The sequence below is a fragment of the Haemorhous mexicanus genome, chromosome 21, assembly GCF_027477595.1.
Source record: "Haemorhous mexicanus isolate bHaeMex1 chromosome 21, bHaeMex1.pri, whole genome shotgun sequence".
Taxonomy (NCBI): Eukaryota; Metazoa; Chordata; class Aves; order Passeriformes; family Fringillidae; genus Haemorhous; species Haemorhous mexicanus.
The window spans coordinates 2,763,905-2,782,298 of NC_082361.1; the positions used below are offsets into that span (position 1 = coordinate 2,763,905).

General features: G+C 55.3%; 1 protein-coding gene across 1 annotated transcript; it reads right to left on the reverse strand.

Annotated features, from left to right (window-relative positions):
• Positions 1-314: 314 nt before the first annotated feature.
• Positions 315-8,699, reverse strand: AGPAT2 (1-acylglycerol-3-phosphate O-acyltransferase 2). The gene is made up of 6 exons (XM_059865011.1): positions 8,448-8,699; positions 4,836-4,969; positions 4,224-4,399; positions 3,986-4,081; positions 2,433-2,505; positions 315-1,975 (listed from the first exon to the last, which is right to left on the reverse strand). Exons 1-6 carry the CDS (start codon positions 8,633-8,635, stop codon positions 1,824-1,826), a joined length of 819 nt encoding a protein of 272 aa, XP_059720994.1. The 5' UTR covers positions 8,636-8,699; the 3' UTR covers positions 315-1,823.
• Between the last annotated feature and the right edge of the window lie 9,695 nt (positions 8,700-18,394).

Genomic DNA, 18,394 nt, shown 5'->3' on the forward strand with positions numbered 1-18,394 from the left:
AAGGTGGGGACAAGTCCCTGCAGCCCCAAGCCAGGTGTCACAGCAGGGGACAGGTGCCTCTGGTGCCTGCAAAGCCAGGTACAGGAGTGAGTGCCCATCCCTGCAGCTCCCATTCTGCTCTCCAGGAGCCCTGGAGGTGGGATGGTGCCTCACCAGTGAGGCTGGGTGAAGCACAGCCCTCCTGCCTGGGGGGCACAGGGTGGGAACAAGGACCCCCCCTGCCCCTCCACCACCAAACCCACCCCCTGCAAGAGCTCAGGGCTCAGCACCCAACATCCTCCTCCCTCAGCCCCCACACAAGACAAGGAGGCTCCTTTATTTAAATAACCAAAGGTGTAATTTCTTTTTTTTTTTTTTTGGTTGATTTTTTTTGTAAAGCAGATAACATTCTCAGCCCAATTAAAAGTGAACAGCAGACAACTGCACATAGAGGCACTGCTCCCTCCTCCCAGGAGGAGTCAGACATGGTTCCTCTCCCCAGGAGCCCTCCTGGGTTGTCCCTCCATGACAGCCCTTTATCTGCCACTCTCACAAAGTGCTGGTTTGGTTCCCATCCTCCCACCCCGACCCTTCCCATCCCCTGAGTCTGTACTGTAAGGCCCCTCCAGTGAAGCCCCTGGCAGCACCAGCTTGGCCCAAGGGCTCCTTCCACGGAGCTCCCTGCCTTTCCCAGCTGAGGCCAGATAAACACAACTCCCCCAGCGCAGGCTGCAGGAGCTGGGTGTGCTGGTTACCTGAGTAGCCCCAGCTGGCTTATCCCAAGGTCCCCTGTGTCATGAACAGGAGAGCTAAAGCTAAGGAACCATGGACCTGACCCAGCTCCCAAGGGCATCAACATTCCACAGCTCCCGGTGAGGGATCCAGGAGCTCTGTTGGTCCATCACCCCAAGGCACAGGGGAACCCCTTTTATCTGACTGGAAAAGCGGTTTGTATCCCCTGAAGGGGGAGCTGAAGTTTCCCAAGCCTCCCCAGCCCCATTCCCGCTGCAGCTCACCCACCCTGTGGCTCTGCCGGGGTTTTACAGGCCCTGGAGAGCAGCAGCTCCGCCCCGCAGATCAGCAGAGACGCGGGACAGGCACCATCTTTCGGCCAGTGCTGCCCATGACAAGTGACAAACCGAGCGCGACAGAGCCCTTTGCCTCCATAAGGAGCACTGCAGGGATGTGACCAGGCTGAGCCACCACCAGGGTCGGGAGCTGGCAGCAGTTCCCAACGTGATGCTGTTGTGACACAAGGGTATCTCAAGGGGACAGGCCTGTGTGTCCCACTGGTGGGTGGGAGTGCTCTGGGGCGTCCAGGGAGGACACCACACTCCTAGCACTGCTGAAAAGCCAAAATCTGGATTTTCACCCCAGTTCTCAGCCCTGTTTGAGCATCAAGGTTGTGCTGATACAAACTGCTGCCTGGTGGTTTCCACCTGGGACATCACAGGGCCACCTCATGAGCTGAGCCTGCAGGAACACAGGTGCAGGGACAGTCACACGAGGCAGAGCTCAGGCTCAGGCAGGTTTTTGCTGTCACCCCAAGCTAGCTGCAAGAGCTGGGGGAATTCACCTCTCTAGTCATTGAGCCCTTTGGTAGCACAAGTTTGATGCCTGAGAAATTCAGAAAAAGGAGATATATCAAAGTGAGAAAACGAACCCATAAGAGAAATCCACTCAGAAGGGAACCTTAGCGCTGGCTTGACACCCTGTGTGTGCCAGTCTGTGGTGCTCCCAAGAGTTAGAAATCACTGCAGAGGAGAAGAAGATCCTTCAGTATTTGGCAAGAACAGACAGGTCCCTTCAGCCACCACCACACGGTGACACCACTGGAGAAGGCTCTAGGATGAGTCCTTTGCCTCGCCTGGATGGCCTGACAGCCTGAAGAGAGTCTCCCTCATGGTGTTGAAGCATCTGTCAGAGAGGTCGGTGACATCGTCTGACGTCAGCCCTTTGGTCTCTATTGGAGGCAGAACCTCAACCTTGATTTTCCCTGGGGACAAGAGAAGAGCCTGTGAGAAACCCACACACCACAGGAGCTCTGTTCTCTGCGCTGTTCCCCACCCTGGACAGCCCCAGCACAGCCCTCAATCCCTCACAGGGCTTCAGGCATCCAGCCCTGGAGCACAGGCAGAGTTAGATCCCAGCTCCAACAGCTGTGCCACCCAGAATAATCCCCCTGTGCCCCAAACTGCCATCCCAGCCAGAGCCTGCTCAGAGCAAGAGGTGGCAACCAATTTTTAATGAAAACATCCCTCGGTGTATTTAATTACAGCCCTTCCTGAGTTAACCCAGCCCATGCTCTGGTGCCAAGTGCTTTGAACTGCCTCCAAACATCTCCCAGCAGGGTTCCTACTGTTCACCCCAGCTCTGCTTCCCTCCCACACCCTTGTGAGCCAGATCTCCACACAGGACAACAGCAACCCTGTCTCCAAGTGACTCTTTGTTACCTGATGTAAACAGTTTTGTCTTTGGGTTGTAGAAAGTGGTGAAGGAGGAATACACCACAGGGATCACTGGGACCTTGGAGAAGGGAAGAAAAAGAGGAGTTACTGGCACTTCAGCAGCTCAGGGCAGGCCAGAGACAGGCAGCAAATCCCACGCTGCAGAGCTGACCTGGCCTGGCTCTCAGACATACAGGGCACACACAGCCCCACAAGCAAAACCCACTTCCAAAGGGTAGAACAATCAGCAGTCAAATGGAATCAAAACCACTCCCCAAAGACTCAAGGCACAGGGATACTCAAGGAACCAGGGCCAAGTTCCAGCCCAGCCTCAGCTCAGCACAGGCTTTTAGGGCTCCTGGACCCAAGTGAGGCTCCCAACCCCAGGTCCTGCAATCAAACACTGCAGGCTGCCTGTTGTGACAGGCCTTGCCTGCTGTACAGGCACGTGTCTGGGGCAGGGTGGCTGCTCTGCTTTCAGTTTCTAAGAAAGGAGTCACCAGTTGTTATCAATTGCTCCTGAGGAAGCTTCAGACAGACACAGGGCCAGGAGGGCAGGCAGAGCTGTTGTTCCAGTGCTGGTAACAAAGCCAGGATCTACAGCTGGTGACTCAGGGGGGTGTAGCAGAGGCGGGGACCAGTTCCATGTCATTCTTTCCTCCAGCAGCTGCCAGGCTCTGCCTTGGCTGCATCACCCAGGCAGGAATGGGTATGGTACAACACAGGCTACACCCTGGGCTCGGCCAAATGAACCCAGTCAGAGAACTGGCATCTCTTCCCTTTCCCAAAATCCCTGCTGTAACACCTCTCCCAGGGAAACCAGCTTCCCCTGAGGCCTCGAGTCATCCCAGTTTCTGGCACACTGCCCCAGACTGTGCCCAGGCAAACACCCTGCTCCTGAGACAGCTCTGGCTGGCTGAAGCTGTTTGCCTGCTCCCCCACTAACTGCTCATGGATGCTGTCATTTGGGAGAGAAAAGACGTATCAAGAGCTGCCATATGGCTGCCAGGGAGGCAGCAGCTATTTTCACACAGAGCAAGCCCAGATGTTGCACTAAAGCACAAGAATTAACAATCCTGAATCATCACTACACGATTGTGACCTGGGAGATTGAGAAATGAAGCTTCCCCAGGAAAGAACCCACTGGGCTCCCTGCCAGGAGTGAGCTCTGGGCTGCAGCCATGCCCACAGGAATCCCTGGGCACTGGCATTGCCCTGCCATGCTGCCAGGACAGCCTGGAGATTGGGATCAAGTGTGCCTGTCCCTCACAGTCCTCCCTCCAGAGGGGACACCAGGACTGAGGCAGGCAGGAGTGAGGACAGGGCAATTCTCCACTGTCTACAGCCACTCATGCCCAGGGTCAGCTCCTTCCCAGAGGGGATGGAAAAGGCCCTTGGCTGCTGCAGGGCAGCACTTCTGACACCAGTGGTTTACCTGAGGAGGTGTTACCTGGGAGCACAGCTCATCTGAGAGCAAACGAACCACACACTGCATGACCAGTGTGCAGTGCCACTGCAAAAGCACTCAGGGTTCCCATGCAGGGCCAAAGCACTGTTACCTGTGCCTGGACAGCGAGGTGAAATGCTCCTTTCTTGAATGGCAGCAAATCCCCAGTGCAGTTCCTCGTGCCCTCTGGATATACCCACACCTTCACCTGCACATGGAGAGACAAGGCTCTGCTCCAGAAACCCACTTGCTGTGGTGGGAGACACCAGCCAGCTCTGCCAAGCTGAGCCAGGAGCAGGAATGCCACAATGCCCCCATGCCACCCTACCCAGCTCCACAGTGACACTCACATTCTCAGCCACCATAGTCTTGGCCACCTCTGACATCACCATCTTGGCACTGCTGGTGCTCTTCCTGTTGATGAAGATGACGCCACCGAGGTACATGATGAGCCCCACGCTGCCCATGTACATCAGCTCCTTCTTGCCCACCTGGACACAGTTGTCGGGCAGGACCTCCATCAGCCCTAATGGGATGGCAGAGGGCAAGACCCAGCAGTCACCCCTGGGACAAGGACAGGACAAGGACAGGGGCACCAGGGACAGTCACCAGGGACACCTTGCTTCTCTCCTGGCTTCTGAGAGCAGGAGGCCTGGCACACAGCAGAGTTAGTGGGGCAGGGTGGCTGCAGGTGACAGCAGGACACCCTTGGAGGCAGCTGATTCCCTAGCCCCAGGGAGTCCAGCAGGGCCACTGGCACATGTGCTGGGCCAGCACCTCAAGGACAGCAGAACCTGGGGTGCTGCACAGGTGTGGGATTGCTCAGAGTGACAGGAGACCCTTCCCACAACCAGCACTGATGGGGAAGCTGCACCAAGGCCTGTTTATCCAGGAGGCACAAGCAGGACTTCTCCCAATGGTGAGAAGGAGAAATGTTCTCTTCGCTCCCACCAGCTCCTCACCCATCATGTCGAGGACGCTCTGATGGTTGGACACAACGACAGCAGGGCCCTCCACCTTGAAGTTCTCCAGTCCCTTCACCTCAAACCTCAGATTGAAGAAATACTTGAAGGTCCTGACAACAGCTTTGATGATTCTGCAGAAGGAAAAAAAAAAAAAGCAGTCAGCAGCAGAGCAGAGAGGCCACAGCCACCAGTGGGGGTGGAAGGAGACAAGAAGAGGTCTAGGACAGAGAACCTCCAGTCTTTATTTGTGCTGTGGTCCACCCAGGTGTCTGCCCTGCACGGTCCCACATGCTGCAGGAGTGCTGCTCACTTGCCCTGTTCAGTGCCATGGTTCTGGGCTGCCCTGGTGCTACCAGGTTCTTCTCCTGCAAGCAGCAGGGCCCCACAAAGTTGTTCTAACAACTCTCCCAGGAGCTGCCACTCCCCAGCACACCCGACAACCAAGGAAGGCTCTGCCAGGTCTGCTCCTTGCAGTGCTGGAAGATGGGGCTCAGTGATATAAACAAACCCGGGGTGCCCAAGGAAGGAGGGGAATGAAGGTGAGAAACACTCCCCTGCACAAGGCAAGGGTGCAGGCAGCAAACAAGATGCTCCCCACATGGCTTGGCAGAGGCTGGCTGCCCCCAAGCAAACCCATGCTGAAGCTTTTGCCCTTCCCCAGTGGATCTACAGGTCTGACAGAGCTCCCAGCTTTTCCCAGCTGGGACACTCCAGCTGTGCCAGCACTGGAGCACATTTCCTTGTCAGCCCACAGGAGCAGGGCCCATCTATGCCACCACCTGACCAGGGGACTTGGGGACACTCCAGCTAGGCCAAAGGACACAGGCAGAAGCTGGCAGAACACAGGGGCTATTTTGGGCAAGGGAACAGCCATTTGCCAGGACAGGTGGCAGAGGAGCCTGCACGTGAACAAGGCTCCCAAGAACAGCCACCAGCTTGGATCTGCTCCCCCCTAGAGCTGATTCAAGCTGACCTGACCTCCACCAAGCACCTGGATGTCCTGCCTCAGGGCCACCTTCTCCCTGGCAGACAGGGGATAGACCTTTCTTTCCTGCAGTAGGAGATTGAGGGACAGCCAGCTTTGTCCCCACCACAGAGTCCAGTTTGGGAACGGTGCAGCATCATCCTGCTGAGAAGCATCCTTGTCACTCAGGTGGGAGGTGAGCACCTGGACAACATCTCATCCTGGCTTGGCAGCAGCTCCCAACATCTGCTCTCTGAAAGTCTCCCTAAACTCTTGAGCCACAGCACCTCCCCCAGCTTGCTCCTACCCACAGCAGGGTTCACATCTCCGTGGGGTGTCCCCCCATGCAGACCACCCGAGCTGGCTGTGACACTGGAGTTCAGGCCAGGCCAATGCCCTGAGGTGACACACTGCTATCAGTCCTCATGTCAATTTGCTGCAAAGAGCCACACCCAGGAAAAGGACACAGGGAGGAATGCAGAGCTCCCGAGCTCCTCAGACCGCTCCAAGGTTACGGGTGCAGTCTGCTCCAAGGTTACGGTGCAGTCCAGGTGAAGAGATGGGGTTACAGGTGAGACAAGGCAGGGTGACACGAACCAGAGAGGTCATGGAGGATGCCAGGCCACCAGGGTGACCTAAATCACACTTCTCCTCCCTTCTGACTGCCAACCAAAAAAGAGGTCACCGCTCTGGAAGTCACAGTGCTCAGTGGCTGCTGGGAGAGGCTGGTTACACATTACTCAAGAACAACCATCCAGCTTCCTCCTGCCAGCCCGGGGACAGACTTTCCTTGCACAAGATGTGGCGTGAGCCACTGAAAGAGGCAAAGGGGCAGAGCTCAGAGCAGGCAAAGAGCAGGGATGACCTGCTGGGCTGGCCACGTCACCCACAGGGTTAAAGGATGGATTTGAGTCCCCTACAACCCCACAAGTGACTTCTCTGCCAGGATCATTGACTCAGACATGGTGCAGCCACAGCTGCAGATAGCTGTAAAACCAGTGCACTTATTGCCAGAGATGAGGAACACAAAAATGACAGGGAATGGGACTTTTCAGTGCATCCCTAACAGTCTGAATATGAAAGCCAGCAGCCTCCAGATTCACGTGCTCTGATCCACAGCCAGTCACAGAGGCTTGTTTAGGATACTCTGATTTTCAAGGACTACTGAAATCTGCTTACCAGATTGGAAGCTCGTGCAAGATGTTTTACCACAGATAAACAGTTCTATCTCTATCAGACACCCTGGGTAACCTCTTCCAAGTCACACCAGCTTGACACTGGAGCCAGCAGCACAGCAAGAACGGGGTGTTCTGCGCCAGGCAACAACACCATTATCACTCTCTGTCCACCAGCACATGCTCTGCTCCAGCCCCCTTTCCCAAGCTGGAATAAGCAGCCTGGGATGTTGGAGAAATAAGGAACTCACTGGATCACCTCAGCTATGGACCTCCCAGGGGTTGAGATACATCACTGGGATCTTCAGTCAGTGCCACTACAAGGAAACAACAGGCTTAAGTCACTGGAAAAGGGTGGTTCTGGCCAAAATTCAGCCCTGGGTTTTAACACGAGGAGTTATCCAATGCAAGTTCTCGTTCCCAAATAATTTCTTGAAGTTTACAGAAAGTTTAGAGGGTTTATTTTTGGGGGAAATAAAAGGATAGTGTCTCCACCACTGACATCATAAATTCTCCCAGCTGCAGAGCTAGCTGAGCATTGGAAAGCTGCTCCTGAGTGAGCCAAGGCAACCAAAGCTGGAGAGAGAGCCAGGCTGGAGATCGCAGAGCAGACTGCCTGGGGCCATGGCACCAGCTGGGACCGGCAGGGCACAGCCCTCAAGGCAGCACAGCAGCTCCCTCTGCCCTGAGTCCTACATGTGAAAGCCACACTGCAAAGCAAAGTCCAGCTCCACCTGCTCAGATGCTGCCAACCTTTGATCCTAAAGGATGTTAAGGCTCTCCTTTCCGCTGCATCCACATGACATGCTCGGCAGAGGTAAAAAGCTGCCTAGGGGAGAGCAAAACCAGGAAATAAGCTGTCCTGTGCTGCCAGCAGAAGTGTCAGCTCTGCCTGTAAAATGTACCTTGGCATGGAGAGGAGGTGCTGGATGACAGCAGCCCCTTGGCCCTTGTCACAGGTGTCCTGTCAGGTGACACAGGGCCAGACAACAGCTGCAGGAGAGCTGTGCCCCTGCAGCACATGGCACACAGCCTGCCAGCCTCTGCTCCCGGGGGAGGAAACACCCCAAACTCAACCACCCAACTGTAAGGATCAAAAGGAACGTTCTAGAGATCGGCTCCATCTGCCATGGCAGGGTCACCCAGTGACACAGGTGTGTTTGGAATGTCTCCAGACAAGGTAAATTCCTCACACTCCCTGGACAGCCTGCTCCAGTGCTCTGCCACTCTCAACAAACACTGCTCTCCTGCAGCTTTCCCTAAAAAAGCCACCACCACCTTCCAGGCACTTCATCCCCAGCGTGCCTTGCCGAGGGCTCTGCCACGGGCCAGGACAGCCACCCCAGAGCCTAGAGGAGACCTCCGGGGCTGCGCTGCCACCCACGGGACAGAGGCCGCCACCTCCCCAGGGGCTCCGGGCAGCGGCGGGGCGGTGACACCGCTGTCCCCAGCCCCCATTCCCCCTCTCACCTCATGTTCTTGACGGTGCGGCCGCCGTTGACCAGCAGGCAGGCTACGGCCGCCAGCGCCGAGGCCAGCAGGCATAGCACGCAGTAGAAGCTGATGCGCAGCGCGAAGTTGACGGTGGGGCTGAGCTCCATGAGGACGTGGAGCAGCAGCAGCACGGCCGTGCCCCATAGCAGCCACCCCATCTCCATGACGGCTCCACCCGGACCAGCCGCTACTGCTGCCGCCTCCTTCCCGGGCAGCCCGCGCTGAGCCCGCCTTATGTGGGCGGCCCTGCCCGCCCTGCCGCTCCCTCGGCGGGGCGGGACGGGCCGGGCGAGCGCGGAGCGTTCCCTGTGGAGCGGGCATTCCTCAGGCTGCTGGGCGGGCCATGGCGAGGGAGGCGGGCGGTTGGTCCCCTCACGGAGCTCTGTGGGGGTTTGGTCCCCTCACGGAGCACTGTGGGGGTTTGGTCCCCTCACGGAGCACTGTGGGGGTTTGGTCCCCGCATCGAGGGCTGTGGAAGTTCGGGACCCTCATGGAACCATGAGGAGTTTTGAGACCCCCCCCCGCCATAGATTTCTGGGGGAGTTTTGTCTCCTCATGAAGCCCTGTGGGGGGTTTGGTCTCCTCATGAAGCCCTGTGGGGGTTTGGTCTCCTCATGGAGCCCTGTGGGGGGTTTGGTCTCCTCATGGAGCCCTGTGGGAGTTTTGTCTCATGAAGCCCTGTGGGGGTTTGGTCGCGGGAGTTTGGGACCCTCATGGAATCCTGTGGAGTTTTGGGACCCCCATAGAGCCCTGGGGATGTTTTGTTTCCTCATGAAAGCCTGTGGGGGGGTTTGGTCCTCTCAGGAAACCCTCATGGAGCACTGTAGGCCTTTGGGATTCTCATGGAGCTCTGTGGGGGATTTTCACTGCCTGTGTGGTGCCGTGGAAAGGCTTTGGGGTTCTCCATGGTGTGAGGGAGTTTGTGTCCCTCAGGCCACCGTGTGAGACCCTTGCCCGCCTTCTCTGCTGGTGCTTAATGCTGGTTTTCCAGCGGCACAAATGTGCTGGGCAGAATGGAGCTTTTCCTGCTGGCACTGGGGTTAGGATAGGATCAGGCCCTGAAGCTCTGTGGGTACAAAGCTGAGATGGGAGATGAAAGTGTCTGCTGGAACCGACACAAACCATTCATTGAGCTCGGCTGGTTTTGCAACACTTTTATAGCAAGTCTCCGCGGAGACTCCACTGGGGTTCTGAGCATCCCCTTGGCATTCACAGCTTTGCATCTCCTGGAAAAATCAAGGAAAACTGTTAGCCCTGTTAAAATAGCCATTGTTCCCTCAGCTGTCCTTGGATTCACCAACAGAGGTTGCACGCTGTTCCCAAACGAGCTGTCACCAGAAAAAGGAGAGCTCTCTGCACTTTCCCTACCGCACAGCAGCTTTAGGGCTGGGAGCAGGAGACAGGCTGGAAGCTCCTTCTCTACAGAGAGCTCCTGGCTGGCACTCCCTACAGCTGCCAGGCAATGACATCTCAGAGCTGATCTCATGATTCCAGCTAATGCCACAAAGAACCCTTATTGTATTAGCATCTCCACACAGCATGAGATTAATCCCCTCTGCCTGTGTTGTGTGGGCTGTTCAGGGAGTCTTGCTCCAGTGCTGTGCCAGCCAACATATGTCTGAGAAGTCACCGAGACCTTTGCAGCTGAGCACACGCTGGGCCCAGAGCGATTCTGTGTTATCCTCGTGACTTTTTGCTTTTGATGACACGGAAAGAAAGTCCCTGGTGATCTGTCACTGGGGCGTTACACAGACTGATCCGTGGAGCTCGTGAACGCTGGCTGACGTTGGGAATATGAAATGTAAATTCCAGCAGGGCCGCGGTGCCAGTGGCAAGCGGAGTGAGCAGATCCGGCGTGGCGGGGTTGGTGCAACGCTCCACGTGTGGGCTCCTGGAGGAGCTTGGCTGCCATCCCCTTCTCCCCACGCTCTCCAGCGCGTTATCTGGAGTAATGCAAATGAAACATTTTGTATTAGTCTGCAGCTCAAGGAAGGGGAGCGCTTTCTGATGCCAGATTAGAAGCCAGACACGGGCCTGCCTGCGAGCAAGCAGAGCTGTCACGCTGAGTTATTTCATAAGGCAGGCAGTGGTGCTGCCAGATGACGACAGCCTGTGTGTTAACATTTTCAGAACAAACTGCCTGATGGAGGAGGCCTGAGAGCCTCTGCCCGCTGTGCAACACAAGCATCACCCCATCACCCTGAAACATGGCCATTTTGGGGCAGAGGCAAAGGTGACCCCATCCCTGTCCTCCCAACCTGCAGCAGCCAGGATGAAGCAGTTCCAAATGCTGAAAAAAAACCTGATTTGCTAGATTGTGTAGTGTGTTTTGCATATTAAAACTACTGACAGGATTATTAAAACATGGTAGAAAGGTACCCTGCAGGTAGTGTAGCTGAGCAGGGCCCAGAATCCTTGGCAGGAGCAAGAACACATCAAGTGCCAAGCAGAAGGGTCCATGCAGCATCACTACTGGTGGGATTTCTGTGCCATGAAGCTCAAAGCATTGCCCTTGTCTTACAATAATCTGGCTGTGTTCTTTATCTTTTATTTGCCTAAATTTATTGCTTCCCTGGCAACAGCATGTGACCTCCCTGTGGATGACTAGCTTCTGACTGGAAAAGAAACAGAGCCAGGGAGAACATCTCCCACATATGGAGAAGAGAAGAGAGGGAAAGCACTCAGAGGGGTAGGAAGGAAGGAGGGATGTGTCCATCTGAGCAGGCTGAGCAGGTTGTAGAGCAGCAGGAGGCTTGAGGCTGGGTGGGTGCTCAGCAGGACCCTCTGGAGATGCCGGCTGTGCTGAAGGAAGGCTGGATTTGTGCAGAATCTCACTCGTGCTGCCTTGCCCTGCCTCTGCCCTTGGCTTCCCACGGCGTCTCTGGCAGCTCTACCCATCGGCCTGCTTCCCTTTGCCTCCTGCCAAGGGCCGTGTGTTGAAAGCAGCAGCTGGGTTTGGTGACATTAAAGTGGGGGGAGGAGGCAGCAACCAGCCAAACATCCTTGTTTGTGGCCTTTTCGTGGCATGCATGTGTGAGGCTGGGGGCCCTCACAGGAAGGGCTGACAGCACAAAGCTGTGCAAACTCCTTGGCACCTCGTGCTGCACAGCAGCCTCCATTGTCAGGGGCTTGGGGACAGTGAGGTGATCTACACATCTGCTATAACTCCTTCCAGACCTCTGTCAGTCTGTCTGTCCATGCATCCGTACATCCATCCATCCACTGATCTGTCCTCTTCCCTCTTCACCTGTCTGAATTAGCAGCTGGCTTTGGGAGATGTGTCAGGGCCCGGAGTCACTGTGTGTCACCTCTGTGTAGCTCAGGGTACACAGGACACTCCAGCATCACAGCGCTGATGTGTTTACCCATGTAACACTCTCAGACGGGCAGGGCTGCAGGCTGGGAACCTGGACCTTGTTTGCATCCATGAGCAAGGCTGCCCCAAGGGCTGACATCACTGGCTGGCATCAATTTTCCTGGAAGTGTTGCCCTGGCAAAGACAGAGAAGAGGTTTCCCCTGGTTGGGAACACCACAGTCTGCTTGGCGAGGATGGTGCTAAGAGCAGTTTGTGCAAAGGATGTGGGTGAATCTCATTTCCCTGTCACCTAAAAGGGCACATGGGAGATGAAATTTTCCTGCTGCTCCTGTGTGGGAGCTCACAGTGAGCCCACAGTCGCAGGGACAGAGCTTCAGCCTGACCCTCAGCCTCCACGCTGGCTCCTGCTGCTCCATGGCCACACTCCCTGTGCTTGCTGGGCTCCTCGGTAATCACACGTCAGCGCTCTGGTGACAACAGAGTAAACACTGGGGAGGAACCGGCTGGTGACTCAGCGTGGCTTAACCGTGAGCACTGCAGTTCCCTGCTCACCACAGAGCCTTGCACAAGAACCAGAAGCATGAGATTGCTAAACTGCCCGGCAGGCACAGCCTCCACTGGTCTCTGGAAAGGCAAAGAGCCCAAAGGACTTTGACTCTGGGAACATGCAATTAAGAGAGAAACGTGTTTTAAAAGGCTATTAAATAATCAGAACCTTCCTTCCTTCCTGTAACCTTTACTCACCTACGAGTAACTCTATTGGAAAAGTAAGACATCACCTGCTGGGATGTTCACACCAGCCAGGTGTGGATTTGAATCCATGCGGGACACCAGGCAGGATGCTGATCCACAGAGGAATGCTGTACCAGCACCCCACAAAGTGCCAGGGCTGTCAGTGAGGCTGAAAATTGGAGTTTGCAGAGCCAGTGTGTATCATGCAAGGATTGCAGGTCAGGTTAACACACCACCAAGCCCCTCAGCACTGACTTTTGTTTTTTTGCTCCTGGTAGACTTTGCCAAAAACAGGAGGTAGCAAAAGCATGAGACTACCAGATCTTACTGTTGCATTTACGTTTGAAACCACAGGCTGGAAATCCCCCTGCACCTCATGATCTCTGCACCATGCTCGTAAATGAGGGTGTGCCCAGTACAGGACATCTTGTCTGGCTGCAGCTCTCAAGCTCTTTCAGGCACAAGGATGTAAAATTGAAATAACTTTTTTTTTTTTCAAGTTGCAATATGATTAAACTTTCTCCCAAATGTCATGTGTAAATAAAGGAAATCAAATTGTTTCTGATAGATTTTATGCCGGTGGAAGGGACTGGGTGGTTGACCTGGAGACTGATGGACTGAGCAGGGAAGGCAGAGCTGTGAGCCAAGGGCTTCTCCTGGTGGACAGCCTGGGACTGGAGAGGGGTTTGTTGCATCTCCCACATCAGGTGTTCTCAGCTCAAGGAGCCCCTGCTCATCACCAGCATCATGTGTCCCACCTGAGCTGGATTCCCATAACAAGGCACACCTGGTCTGGATTCCCATAAAAAAAAGGCACACCTAGTCTGGATTCCCATAAAAAAATCACACCTGGTCTGGATTCAGCTGGTGGTGCTGAGCTCTGGGTGTGTCTCCAGAGTTGGACTGCCAGGTGTTTATGGGCTGTGTGTGCCCCACCTGTGCAACCTGAGCCAGCAATCTCATCCCCTCCTCTCCTGCAGCCCTGGATCCCTGTGCTGTGGATGTGTGGCTGTAATTACAGGAACTAGGAAGATCCTGTTTCCCAGGGGATCTGCAGTACTGACCACTGCAAAGTGGGACACTGGGGCTCGGGGAGTCGAGGCAAGGTGTGCCCAGAAAGGGACACTGATCTCTGCTGGAATCTCCATCCCTGCCTCCCAAAGGACATTTCCCTTACTCTGAAGCTTCCCATGGCACCTTCTGGGTGCCGGCCCTTTTGGCTGGGCCATGCTCTGTCCCCAGGCTGAGTGTGGCATTCCTGGGTTGCCAGACCTGCCAGCACTGTGCCACAGGGTGTGCCAGCTCTGTGGCACACGGCAGGACTAAGGGGCCTTTGGGTGAAGCCCAGGTGTGCCATTGGTGTGCGTCATGGGGCTGCTCCTGGAGCTGAGCTCAGCCTGGGCAGCACCAGCACCTCCCCAGCCCAGATCACCCCGAGGCCACTGGTTGCTCTGCTGGTGCCAGAACCACCACCTTTGTAGGTGATCCCATCCTCCTGCTCCTGAGCAGGTCTCCTGCCCCCTTCTCTGCCTCTCCAAGGGAAAATGGGCTCCAGCACCTGCACAGGCACTTGCTGGGGCTGAGCACAGGAGCTGCTGGAGAAGAAAAAGGTGTGTTGCCATCATGGAGCAGTGGAAATGTACTGACACTGCTGGGCAGGGCGGGAGGGAGTGGAGCAGCCCAGGGTGCTTTCAGCACAAAGACCGTTTTTCTTGTGAACAGCTCCAGTCTTGCCACAGGAATGAATTTGGGCTGGGGCTGAGCTAGCACAGGGCTGGATCCTGGAACAGGCTGCTGGGATTGGCTGCACCACGGCCAGGCAGCAGCTTTGTTTAGTAGAAGCACAACATGAAACCAGCACCCAGGTCTTTGGGTGTGTGAAATCAGTGCCCATCTCTTCCTGGGGTGCCTGTGTGGGAACAGAGGGGCTGGGCAATTGCTGGGTAGGAAATTAGGGTACCTGGAACTGGATGCCACAAGATCCCCAGGTGCTGCCCTCTCATTGCACGGCCCTGCTGGAGCTGCCAGTGTGCTGCAACTGGCTCAGGATCTCCTCCAAGTGCCAGAGTCCAGCACAAGGTGAATCCTTTTCCTGGCAGACCTCCCTGGAAATAAACCACGCACACCTCAGCGGGCTAAAATCCACACGGGGAATATGTCTGCATGAAACAAACAGTTGCTCTGTTTCCTCTGTTATTGATTAATGCCTCTTAATGACTCTGACCTCAAAAAATCTTGTAGTTGCCGCCTGTCACAGGAGATCAATGGAGCAGCATTAGCAGGAGATAGAGGCAAACTGTCCCAGGTGAGCTCTCTGCCGAGGCCAATCTGGGAGCAGCACAATCAATAGTTCAGCATGACCTCTCCCTCTTGCTTGCTTTTTTTCTCCTTGAGCTGGTTGGGCAATAAAGTCTGCTCTGAGCTTTCACCAGGACTAGATTATAACTATCCAAATTGATCTGATCTGTAAAGGATAAAAGGGCCTCTTAAGCCAGCTGTCTGCACTGGCAAAACTCAAGTGGCTGAGCAGACAGGGTCAGACCCTCATTAATTCCTGGATGCTTGGGACCCTGCTCATGCCATGCGTGAAGGCTGGACCACAGTGCTGGAGGGAGTCAATTAGTCATGACAAATCCAATCTGACTTCTCCCCCAGAGCTTTCCCAGTCACTTGGCTGTGCTGCTGGTGCCTTTTCATGACTGCATCGTCATTGAAGCCACCATGCCCTGTCCCTCCCGTGCTCTTTTTGTGATACCTCCTTGTTTCTCTTATTATCCTTTCTCCAGGGAGAAATTGTGCTGAGGAGGGAGAGCCCTTTGTTGATTCACACACTGGGAGATGCTGCGGCGAGCAGATGTGTCCCAGGTGAAGCGTGAGGTCCCTGGGCAGAGGAGGGGAGGGGGAGTTCTCCTTTGCTCACACAGCCACTGCCTTCTTGAAAACCTTTTGCACATCAACCCTCCAAACTGCAGCCTCTCTTCTCACTGAAACTGATACATGGGGAGTGCCTGGAAGATGAATGTTGACTTAAAACCGTGTCCAGAGCTGCTCATCCCACCTGTGCATCTCTGTCTCTTCTGAGGCCAGCTGAGCCACGTGCCTTCTCCAAGGAATGTCTCCCTGGCCAAGCCTGACTTTGGGAGCCAAATGCCCAGGGTGAAAGCTGTGCCCTGGCTCTCATGTGGAGAGGCTGGGGGCTGGCAGAGGCTGTCCATGGGCACTGGTAAGGGAGGAATCCCTGGGCTCTGTCTCCCAGTACATGACCTGATGATGAATAACTCCATAATCTAAGCCAGTGCAGGGATCTGCTTGCTCAGCCCCCTTCTCCGAGTTCCTTTGCAAGCTCCCTTTCCTCCTTGGCTGGGAAGCGCCCACGGTTGGCACATGATGGAAATCCCAATGAGAGAAGCTCCCCTTCCAGAGCCAGCACCGCAGGGCTCCCAGCCACAGCCACCACCCTTTGCCTTTAACCCCAGCACTGCCTGCAGAGCCCTTGAGCTTCTTCTCTTCCACCTCATCGTTCAGGGCCAGGGACATCCCTGGGGTGTCCCCAGCCCAAGGGGATGGTGGTGAATGAAGGGTGAGACCCCCAAACAGTTCCCAGCAAGCCAGGAGCTCTGTGGGGGCGGAAATCCTGGCCCAAAGCATCCAGCGAGCCCCAGCACCCCCATTCACCCCCCTTAACTTCGTAGTGCTTAATTACAAGTAGCAGGGATTCGGAGAGGAAGCGGAGGGGGCGAGCACAGGACAGATTGGAGGGAAGCTTGTGCTGGGGGTGGCAGGGCTGTCAAGCCAGAAACACAAGAGCTGATTAGCATTTCTAATTATAACCGCTGCGCTGAGCCCGGCAGGCCCGGCAGGCAGCAGAGGCAGCTGACGGGCTGTGCGGAGCCAGCTGTGGATGCCACGCAGGAAGCGCGGGCGATCAGCTCAAATCCTTCAAAAATGCACAGAAAAGAGCATTAAAGCCTGGATCCATCATCCCCGGAGCTGCGGCGCTGCCTGGGAATGCCGGGTGCCATCGCAGCCCGCCCGAGGCCGAGATCCCTCTGGATGGTGGCCACGGGGCTGATCCTGGTGGCAGAGAGGGGGGAGAGCATGTGCCCCTATTTTGAGTTGGGTCCTGCACCCCCCTGCTGGCAGCAGCACTGCGGGTGATGGCTTTGGGCTGTCCCCAGCTGTCGCCCAACTCTGACATCCCACCCAGAGGAAGCTGGGCAGCTCAGGGTGCTCTGGAGTGGACAAGGAGATGGATGGCTTGGTGTCCCTGCTCACGAGTCAGGGCTGGCCTACACTGCTGTTAGCTCTGGCTGCAGATCATTTACTCATTATCATTTAGTCAGGCAAACATTACGGGGCAGCAAATGACCGCTGCAGGGCTGTGCCAGCCCGCGAGCTGCCATGTCCCGAGGGCACAGTGCTCCTGGGGACGTGCCCGCAGAGCCACCGCCTGGCAGGGAAGTGATCAGAGGCCAGCGTGCGGCACGCTGCGGGCTTAGCTGGGATTAGCAGGGCTTTGACCAGGAGAAACTGAAGCGACTTAATCAAGGCAGCGAGCGGAAGAATTCGCAGGGAGGAGTTGAGCATTGGCTGATCCTGGCATCTTCTGGATGCTGACAGCACCTGCGGGAGCATTTTCCCCACCTTCGAGCGACACAGCTCTGGGTGCCTGCCTGATGCTGGAGCCCATCCTGGCAGTGCCAGGGGAATTTTGGGGAGGAGAGAGATCCCTTGCACAGGGACAGCAGCCCAGGTAGTGCATCCCTGGTGCCAGGTGCCTGGGATAGAACCCAGAGATGGGCACCATGGGGAGAGATCTCACTTCCCTTCTGTGTTGAATATAAGGTATCATCACACCTGCAGAATTTTTATTACTCTTTTGATTGGATTAATTAATCATTCAGTGATAACTGCTCATTAGGCATTCTAACAATCAATACTAATCACTTAATTACTTGGCATATTGCAGCTTGGGATGGTCCGCTCATTCCTAATTAGATTCGCTGGACAATCCACCCCTGAATTTTGCAGAGCCCCATAGCAGAATTCTGTGGATTTCAAGCCACCCTCAGCCCTGGCCCTGGTGTGTCATTTCCCATCTCCATCGAGGATCCTTCTCCCACTCTTGGCCTCTAAAATCAGGGTTCAAGTCAGAAGGAGCTGCAGGAGCAGGGTGAGCAGGGAGCGTGGAATGCATCCAGCAATGCACCTTCCTGTCCCTGCTGTTTCCCAAATTACCAACCCCACCATCAAAAATAAATCTCAGAGGCTCTTCTTTTTTCCTGTCTTAATTAACACTAAAAATAAGAACCTGCTGCAGAACCATGCTGGCTTCAGTGGGATGGTAAAGCCTTCCTTGACAGGGGCTGTGGGTGGCCGAGGTGATGTTCACTGTCCTGTCCCTGTCACTGCTGCGGGCAATGTCACCCAGCCCACACAGAGGTCAGGGCACAGCACTGGAGCAGCGGGGACCTCCTCAGGGTTAAAAGCAGGCAGCAAACACGCTGCAGGATTTGGGAGGTTTCAGGCAGTTTTGTGTGATGCTCCTTATTCATCACCATTATTTGGATTAGTCCAGCAAAGGCTTTTGCTCATTAGGCCCTGATTACTTGATGCTTGGCACTCACACTGAGCAGGGATCTGGGCTCGCAGTGACCAGCTTGTTTTCAAAGGTCATTTTGAGCCAAATTCAAACGGAATGAGCAACCTGAGCCATGAAAAGGGGGCAAACGGATAATCTGAAGATTTGCTGATAGCAGGCAAGGAATTATTTTAGCAATGCCCTCGTGACTGGATCTCCCAGATCATTTCCCATCATATTATTTGCTCTCTGTCGCCTTTGCTGTAACTTGCCTGTGCACACAGGATCCCCCT

Bases quoted from the DNA above. Each gene is read 5' to 3' on its own strand.
- AGPAT2 (XM_059865011.1), bottom strand. From the start codon at position 8,635: ATGGAGATGGGGTGGCTGCTATGGGGCACGGCCGTGCTGCTGCTGCTC. The intron at 4,400-4,835 runs GTGAGGAGCTGG...CCATCCCATTAG, and splicing joins GAGCGTCCTCGACATGATGG to GGCTGATGGAGGTCCTGCCC. The intron at 2,506-3,985 runs GTAACAGTGCTT...CCCTTCTCCAAG, and splicing joins ACCTCGCTGTCCAGGCACAG to GTCCCAGTGATCCCTGTGGT.